The sequence below is a fragment of the Salvelinus namaycush genome, chromosome 20, assembly GCF_016432855.1.
Source record: "Salvelinus namaycush isolate Seneca chromosome 20, SaNama_1.0, whole genome shotgun sequence".
Taxonomy (NCBI): Eukaryota; Metazoa; Chordata; class Actinopteri; order Salmoniformes; family Salmonidae; genus Salvelinus; species Salvelinus namaycush.
This window is the reverse complement of record NC_052326.1, coordinates 37,300,561-37,310,280: the sequence shown is the minus strand read 5'-3', so window position 1 is coordinate 37,310,280 and position 9,720 is coordinate 37,300,561. Positions and strand designations below refer to the sequence as shown.

At 42.4% G+C, this 9,720-nt stretch overlaps 1 protein-coding gene across 1 annotated transcript in view; it reads left to right on the top strand.

Annotated features, from left to right (window-relative positions):
* Window positions 1–7,382, top strand: part of LOC120064686 (synaptoporin-like) — a 14,623-nt gene extending 7,241 nt beyond the window's left edge. The window contains exons 2-5 of the mRNA XM_039015306.1: window positions 1,864–1,988; window positions 3,202–3,400; window positions 4,180–4,371; window positions 7,002–7,382. Of these exons, the coding sequence (XP_038871234.1) occupies window positions 1,864–1,988; window positions 3,202–3,400; window positions 4,180–4,371; window positions 7,002–7,382 (897 nt within the window). The remainder of the gene's footprint in view (window positions 1–1,863; window positions 1,989–3,201; window positions 3,401–4,179; window positions 4,372–7,001) is intronic.
* Window positions 7,383–9,720: the final 2,338 nt, after the last annotated feature.

The following is a 9,720-nucleotide window of genomic DNA, read 5'->3' as shown; positions in this document are numbered from 1 at the left end:
GTGGAGTTTAAACACTTGATCAATGTATATATCATAGAAGAGTGTAATTGTTTTTAGGCCAGCTGTTTTTAGTCAAGATGTTTGTGTTGTTAATGTAAAATGTTTGTTGTATTGTATGTGTGTTTATAGTTTTGTTTAATGTTGTGTTAGTGTATTGTTGTTTTGTCTGAAACGTTGTCCCCCCTGCTGCTATTGGACCAGGTCTCTCTTGGAAAATAGATATTATCTCAATGAGAAAAAACCTGTATAAATAAAGGTAAAATAAATAAAAATAAATAAATAAATAAATAAAAAAGTATATTTTAACACAGGCTGAAAATTAAAACTTCTTAGGGATAGGTGCCCCATCAACGGGACAGTTGTAAATCATGCAGCGCCTTGTGTCACGATCACAGATTTTAGAGAAACAAAAAATGTCGGTACATATAAGTCTTATATCGCCTGAAAGCTTAAATTCTTGTTAATATAACTGCACTGTCCAATTTACAGTAGCTATTACTGTGGAAAAATGCCATGCTATTGTTTGAGGAGAGCTCCTAACAACAAAACACTTTTTTCACCTCGATAGGTTTGATAAATTAACCTCTGAAGGTGAAATGTGTACTTACATTCTGAAATCTTGCTCTGATTTATCATCCAAAGGATCCCAGAGATAACAGGAGTGTCGTTTTGTTAGATACAATTATTTTTCATATCCTAAAAAGGTCCATATAGCATGTACGATCGATTTTGTATTTCCACTCGTTCAATTTGCAAAGAAAGGAATCTGTGAAAATCTAACCCTAAACATTGTTTCAACCAGTCAAATTACATTCATATTTATTCCTCAGAGATCCTAGAACGTAACCAGACTTCACTATATCATTAGGGGTGTAGTATATCCTATAGGACACCAAATTTGGTCAAAGAGCGACGCCTTCATGGCACGCAGATGACGCGGGCGGTCTTCACTTGATTGACTGTAACTTTGTCAAATTAGCACCAATCGGGGTCAAACAAAGCTAGCTAGATAGCCAATGAGCTGGGCTTTATGGAACCCCCTTATTTGCTAACCTTGTGCGACAGCAAGTCTTTTCCTTTTGGACAAAATTATAAGAATATGGAGAGTTATGAAGTTATGAAAACTGGGTGTTTTGCAAATGTTGAACTTATAATATGACTACTAGTACTGGAAAAGCTACAAGGCTGCACTTTCATGCTAGGTGTAGGACCTCCTATTGAAGCTTATAGAGACCCCAACTGATGTAGAACAATCTTAAAATGATTTACTTTGGCTTAGGTACAAGCATCATGAAACATCTAATACAATACATTTATTTGACTTGTTGAAAATCTCTACCACTTTTTCCATGTAGTTTCCACACATGACCTCTTCCTAAATATTTGGTCAAATGATTCATTTTGTGTATGGTTTCCTTGAAACAAGGCTGGCTCAACTTACCATTTTGGCACAACTTACCACACTCTCCACTACTGGCAAGAGCAGTTTTTATTTGATTTTAGGATCCATCAACAGTCTCACGCTCATTCCACCATATATCCACACCATACAGCATACATCATACACATGATAACTTTCCCAAAGGCAGCATCTGTCAGGGTGTTGATATAGACGCTCCTTTGGGGCTCATTAGGTCCAGCTGTTGCTTTAGCAGTTTTGTAAAGGACCAGACAGGAAAGGAGGGACCAGGAGCAACTATTAACTGCATTCCAAATGCACCCTATTCCCTGTGTAGTGCACTACTTTTTACTTTTGGTGAAAAGTAGCTTGCCAACTATATAGGGAATATGGTATCATTTGGAACACAGTCGCTGCCTAGCATGCTCAATGAGTAGGAGTTTAATAATATATTTATTTTCCAGATCTTTGCCATCTGTGCATTTGCAACATGTGGAGGGTACTCTGGTCACCTGCGGGTTAGAGTGGAATGTCTGGACAAGAGCCAGAGCAACCTTAGCATCACAGTAAACTTTGCCTATCCCTTCAGGTAATACATGCTGTTATTTGCAAAAATGTGCAAAATGAAGTAAAAGGATCATGTCAATGTTACATGTCACATGCATGGGTATATCACGTTGAGAGACAAGTAACATTATCCAGATAAACACTCAACAACACTTCACTAAGTAACTCTGTATTGTAATCTACTGTGCATGTGGGGATATAGCCTTGGTGAGACAATGACAGTGTTGTCCGTCTGTAAATGTGTTTTGACAGATAGGGTGGAGGTGTGGAGGCTGAGTTTGATTTTCCATCTATAAAAAAATTAAATCTATGTTTTGATTGAAAGATGATGGAATATGGAGCTGGAGCTGTCAGACAGACAATTGTGTCGGAGCCTGTGTCTGATCCCCAGAAATCATTCATTTGTTTCCACATTCAGTATCTCACATGTATCTACTTGTTCCCTTGAAGACCTTAAACCTTTCAGCTCAGGTTTAGAGTAATGTGGAAAGACTCTTGATGATCAGGGGAGAGATTCATAATTGAGACTCCTGAGCATCATACAGTGATTCTGAGGAATATATATACCTCTACCTCTAGCTCTCTCCCTCCTCTCTCCCTCCTCTCTCTTCTCTCTGTCTCTCTGAAGATCGCAGGTTCATGCAGATCAGTGAGAGGAACTTATTTCACTCAGTTTAACAATCGCTACCTTTAAAGCCTGTCAGATTCCATTCGTAATGGAAGGGTTCCTTACCAAGAAAGACTTTTGTTCTTTAAAATAGATTGTTTGTATTTTTTTGAATGAATCAAGAAGCAGCAGGGTCTATCTCTACTTTCTGTAAATTATTGTGTTCAAACACTCTGCTCATACCTTACTTTTACCTGGACATACCCTAACATTATGCAGGACTTTGTTATTTTATAGGTCAGATGGCATAACTGCAGATCTCTCTTGTAAACAAAATTTGAATTCAATGACTAACCTGTATAATTAAAGGTTAAATAAAATAAATGGAAACTACTGTAACAGGTGATTAGGATTCTAACACATTGAGTTTTGATGAGAGACATTTTACTGACGACATAGCTACAGCAAGACATCTGTCTTCATGTAGCTGTTTTTACTATGATAATGACTTGCATGATGATGGTCATGACATTCTCCACCTCATTCTCACCCACCTGTGATCAGAGCCTCACTCTTCTCAATAAAAGGCTCTAACTGTGACCATGTCCTTGTTCTTGTCATCTGATAGATTACAGCAGGTCCATTTCCAACCCACGCTGTGTGAGAGGAACAGACAGGAGAGCATCTTCCTAGTAGGAGACTATTCCTCCTCAGCTCAGTTTTTTGTGACCGTGGCTGTCTTTGCCTTCCTCTATTCCCTGATGGCCACCGTAGTGTACATCTACTACCAGAACAAGTATCGCGAGGGTAACAGAGGACCGTTGGTGGTGAGTTGATTTGTATAATGTGTCTATTAATTGAGATACATTGAATTCAATAATTTACAAGGCAGCGGTAGCTTAAAACCTCTACAGGATTGGTGGGTCCCCCTAGGGATGGTTGCTAACGTTGGCTAATGCGATTAGCCTGAGGTTTTATTTAACAAGAACATTTACCAGAACATAGACATATGACAGAATATGACATATGACATATTGACAGAAAGATGAAATTCTTGTTAATCTAACTGCACTTTTCAAATTACAGTAGCTTTTACAGTGAAAGAATACCATGCTATTGTTTGAGGAGATTGCACAGTTATGAACTTGAAAAGTTACAGAAAAACAAGGCACATTTGGGCAGTCTCCATACAAAATTTTGAACAGAAATGTAATGGCTCATTGGATCAGTCTAAAACGTTGTACATACACTGCTGCCATCTAGTGGCCAAAATCTAAATTGTGCCTGGGCTGGAATAATACATTTCTCACCTTTCTCTTGCATTTTAAAGACAATGGTACAAAACAATGTATGGTTTTTCTTTGTATTATCTTTTTTTTCTTTGTATTATCCAGATCTAATGTGTTATATTCTCCTACATTCATTTCACATTTCCACAAACTTCAAAGTGTTTCCTTTCAAATGGTATCTGTAACGATGTACGCTGAGAGTCGGGAAGCAAGTTAAACCTCATTTATAACATCACCCTATCATGTTTTTCACACCTCAACTCTCACGATCGAATTGAACCTGATAATAACCTTCTCCATTTCTCCCTGCTAACCAGGACTTTGTAGTGACTGTGCTATTCGCCTTCATGTGGTTGGTGAGTTCCTGTGCTTGGGCCAAATCTCTGTCTGATGTAAAGTCAGCCACTGATCCCACCCAGGTCCTCCTGCTCATCTCTGCCTGCAGATACCCGGCCAACCGGTGTTCAGCTTCCCACCACCCAGTCTGGTCTGAGCTCAACACATCTGTGGTGAGTCATTGGTGACGTCCATAATGGCACCCTATTTTCCATGAAGTGCACTACCTTTGACCAGACCTCTATGAGCCCTAGTTAAAAGTAGTGCACTATATAGGGAATATGGTGCAATTTGGGACATAGCCCTTAAGCATGAAACACCAATGCTGATCAATGTCAGCTCCATTGTCTTCAGACAGGTGGTGTTTACTCCTACGCAATGCTCGTCCTTCAAACGATTGTTGATGATGTTTAAAATGATGTGCACAGCAACAAAAATTCTTAGCAACCATTTGTTTTATGTCAATATCATTATCTGATTCTGAATCTGACAGTTTGATGTTTAGACCCAATTTCTAAATGCAGGTTAGCATTTTTCATCATGAATCTTGTTCTGGAGGCAGCTCTGCAGAGTGGTCACTAACTGGCACAGCCATAAAGTCATCAAATCTGACTTTAAACCTAACCCTAACCTTAAAAATCACTGCTAACCCTAACCCTAACCTGCAACGATGTTCGTCTGAGGAAGAAGGAGTAGACCAAAGCGCAGCGTGGTACGTGTTCATGATGTTTATTAATAACCTGAACACTGAAACAAAAAACAAAAGTGGAACAAAACGCAACAGTTCTGTCAGGTACTCACACAAAACAGAAAACAACTACCCACAAAACACAGGTGGGAAAAGGCTACCTAAGTATGGTTCTCAATCAGAGACAAAGATAGACAGCTGCCTCTGGTTGAGAACCACACCCGGCCAAACACATAGATTTAGAAAACATAGAACAAAAACATAGAATGCCCACCCCAACTCGCGCCCTGACCAACCAAAATAGAGACATAAATAAAAAGGATCTCTAAGGTCAGGGTGTGACAGTACCCCCCCCCCCCCCCAAAGGTGCGGACTCCGGCCGCAAAACCTATAGGGGAGGGTCTGGGTGGGCATCTATCCGTGGTGGCGGCTCTGGTGCGGGACGTGGACCCCGCTCCACCTTAAGCTTGGCCCACTTATGTGGCGCCTCTGGAGGGCGACTCCAGTACAGGAGGGCGACTCTGGCAGCTCCGGACAGGAGGGAGACTCTGGCAGCTCCGGACAGGAGGGAGACTCTGGCAGCTCCGGACAGGAGGGAGACTCTGGCAGCTCCGGACAGGAGGGAGACTCTGGCAGCTCCGGACAGGAGGGAGACTCTGGCAGCTCCGGACAGGAGGGAGACTCTGGCAGCTCCGGACAGGAGGGAGACTCTGGCAGCTCCGGACAGGCTGCCGGCACAGGACTCACCAGGCTGTGGAGACCTACTGGAGGCCTGGTCCGTGGAGGAGGCACAGGATAGACCGGGCTGTGGGGGATCACTGGAGATCTGGTGCGTAGCCTTGGCACCACTCTTCCAGGCTGAATGCCCACTCTAGCCCAGCATGTACGAGGAACTGGAACAGGCTGCACTCGGTCCTCCTGGCGAACTGGGGAAACCCTGCCTAGAGCCGGCGCAGGACTCACCGGGCTGTAAAGGCGCACTGGAGGTCTGGAGCGCCAAGCTGGCACAAGACTTGCAGGGCTGGGGAGGCGCACAGAAGGCCTGGTGCGTGGGGCTGGCACAGTCTTCACCAGACGGCTAGCACGCACCTCAGGACGAGTATGGAGAGCAGACTCAGGTGACATCAAATCGAGGACACGCTCCGTCGGGTGGATGTTGTGCCTCATGCACCAACACAGCAACTCTCTCATTACTCCCTCCTCCAATCTCCCCATCAACTCCTTCACTGTTTCTGCTTTGCTCCCGTCGCTCACCTCCAATTTCACCCCGACTGGCTCTGGTTCCATCCTCGGCTCCCTATGGTAAGCACGGGGAGTTGGCTCAGGTCTGAATCCTGACTCTGCCACACTCCCTGTGTGCCCCCCCCCTGAATGAAAAAAAATGGGGGGGGCTGCCTCTCGTGTCTGATTCGTTGCCGTGACTCCTGGTAGCGAAGTTGTTCCTCCCTCGCTACTTCAGCCTGTTTCCATGGCATCACCTCCTCCCATGTCCACGATGTCCTCCATTCTCTCTTCTCCCGGGCCCAGGATCCCTGCTCCTCCTGGCCACGCTGCTTGGTCCTTTGGTGGTGGGTAGTTCTGTAACGATGTTCGTCTGATGAAGAAGGAGTAGACCAAAGCGCAGCGTAGTACGTGTTCATGATGTTTATTAATAACCTGAACACTGAAACAAAAAACAAAAGTGGAACAAAACGCAAGTTCTGTCAGGTACTCACACAAAACAGAAAACAACTACCCACAAAACACAGGTGGGAAAAGGCTACCTAAGTATGGTTCTCAATCAGAGACAACGATAGACAGCTGCCTTTGATTGAGAACCACACCCGGCCAAACACATAGAAATAGAAAACATAGAACAAAAACATAGAATGCCCACCCCAACTCACGCCCTGACCAACCAAAATAGAGACATAAAAATGATCTCTAAGGTCAGGGCGTGACATAACCTTAAACTAAGACCAAAAAAGCTCATTTTTGTTTTCATACATTTTTACAATATAGCCAATTTTGGCTTTGCAGCTAGCCTATCTAAGGGGATATCTGTCTCAGTTTTGACTCCAGGACAAGAAACGTCAACATGCACTCTAAATATCCACTTTCTGTACCTTTATACAGGTTTTTGGTTTTGTAAACTTTATCCTCTGGACCGGCAACATCTGGTTTGTCTTCAAAGAGACAGGCTGGTACAAGACTGGCCAGAGGTACCCAATGAGAAGCGCCTCTGGGAGACGGGCCAATGGGATGAGCCAACGGCTCTACAGCCAAAGCAGTTTCGACCAATCAGGGGACAGCTTCTATCAACATCCATACAGGCAGGCTAGTTTTGATCAATCACGGGAGAGCTTTGGCCAGCAGCACTACAGCCAAGGTAGCTTCAACCAATCAATAGGGAGCTTCCGCTTGCCACAGACCAGTCTAGGACAGCCAATCATCATTAGTCAGGGAGATGTCACCTCTAAAGGGCTTAATCCTATCATATTGGTCAATGATATTTAGATCACATTTCATATATATTTTCCCCTCATCTACTTACCCTCACAAACTTAACTAGATCTGAAAATACTTTTGTATATTGATACCTGACCATAAGCAGGGTTGGGTATGTTACTGTCTTAGTGAAATCCGTTGCAATTACTAGTTACCTGTCTTAAAATTGTAATCAGTAACATTACTTTTGGATTGCCCAAATTCAGTAACGTAATCTGATTATCTTCAGTTACTTTTGGATTACTCTGCCATTAAGAGGCATTTGAAGAAAATTAAAAGGATCCATCAAACGCATTTGTTGTGTCATCATAGGGGTCTCTGACTTGTGGTCAGACTCGCTCAGGTGGAACAAACTTAATTGAATGTCATTGAGAAACAGCAAGGAGTCATAATGTATTTTTTTCTCAAACATCCTTTCTGAATTTAAAATTAGCCTAAACCAAAAAGTAATCATCTATTTTTTCAAAAGTATCTCTAACCTGATTACAATATTTTTGCTGGTAACATAACAGATTACAGTTACAGTTTTTTTGTGATCAGATTACATGTAGCTGATTACATTTGACCACTAGGTCACCACTCCCATGTAGATTTCCAGATATGAAGTTTGCGAGGGCACGTGGACGAAGTTGTAATATCTACAGGGGTGGACTGTAAGAGAGAAAGATGACAAGAAGAAGGCATACTGAAGGGGAAGGAAGGATTTAGCAAGTGAGTTTTTAAGAGGACATCGGAGTAGACTGGAAAATGTATCAGAAATGGAAATAAAGTGAGAGAAGACTGTGTGAATAGTGTGAATGTGAGTGGTTTGGCTCCGCTCACATTCATGTACATTATTGTACAACCGTGAGCAAGGTGCTTAACCCTAGTTCCTCTGGATAACAGTGTCTTTAAAATGATTGATATTTTTAATGACAAATCGTTTCATGCTTGAGTAAGTTTGTGCTGTTGAATTGAAAACTGTGGACACACGTTTGTGAACCGCCTGTTATATATACTCTAATTATACCTCATCTGATTCTCAAATGGTTGCATTGAGTTTGATTGGTGGTGGCTGTGCTCTGCTGATAGTGTCATGCAGTGATGTTCCACAGTGAGTCATTCCACACATTTTGTATACGTGTTGTAATTTCTCAATGGTTTTAAAGTGATGGTGATATTTCACAGGGATCTAAATAATACTGACATTTGAAGATGCACAAATAAAGCCTTACATTCGCATTGTCCAAGTGGTTTGCCTCTGTGCGAATACTGTATGTTCTTAAAATGGAAGCCTTATGAAACTAAAGTCAAACCAATCTGTCTGTCTCTATATAGCAACCACGGGACAGTGTATGAACACATCTATGCCCAGAGAAAGAGCAGCAGGTCCAATAAAGTGGACACTTAGATCTGACATTCCAAAGACATCAACACTTACTGCTCAACTGTAACTCTGTGCTCTGAATACAGTTTATATCACACAGGTGAAAGGTGCTCTGATATTCTGCTATGTCCTGTCACAGTGATCAGATCAGATCTACCTGAGAGCTGTTACCATGGTGATGCAGATATGGTAGGTGAGAGCTGTTATCCTCTCCTGCTCCAGAGGGAGTTGAGGTACTGTACTAGCCCCCCTAGTCTGTAACAAGACAAATAAGATTCAGCAATGCCTCTTTTCTATGGCAGACTCATGTGGGCAATTTGGGATGGAACAGGGGAAGGAGAGAGAGAGAAAGAGAGAAATAGATAGAGAGAGAGAGCATATGTACAGAGATAGAAGTAACAGAAAAAAGAGAGGGAGAAGATGGCAGAAAAAACATTGATAAGAAAAATAAAGTGTGTGACTAAGTGTGAATGTCTAGTTTGTGTTGAGCAGAATGCTAACTGCACCTGCCCGGTCCCCTAGATAACATTCATGCTTAACCCATTTAGTTCTTTGGCTAGTCAAGTGTGTAGAAAGGCTGTCAGAGTAATGGCTCAAACAGGCACAGACACAAGGGCCCATGGGGCCTACCTCACTGGCTCAGGGACTCTATTCTAATCCTTTGAATGCAGGTATTGTAATGGCATCCAAGCCTGCTCATATCACAAAACATGGATTATCTTCCATTCTGTCTCTCGCTGAGGGCCATGCTAATACATGAGAGCATCTTGGCTGTGTTCTAGGTTTTTTCTATTCACCTACAGTAGCTAATGCGCTGCAGCTGGTGCTGCAATATCATATCTCTGCAATATCAGTGATAAAATGTTCTTCAAAAAGCCATAAAGATGATGACATGACAAAAAAATACATTTTTATTCCAGATAAAGTGCTAATGGTGGAATTTAGCACCTTCTGTAAAAGGTTTTCATCAGTTCTGTTCCT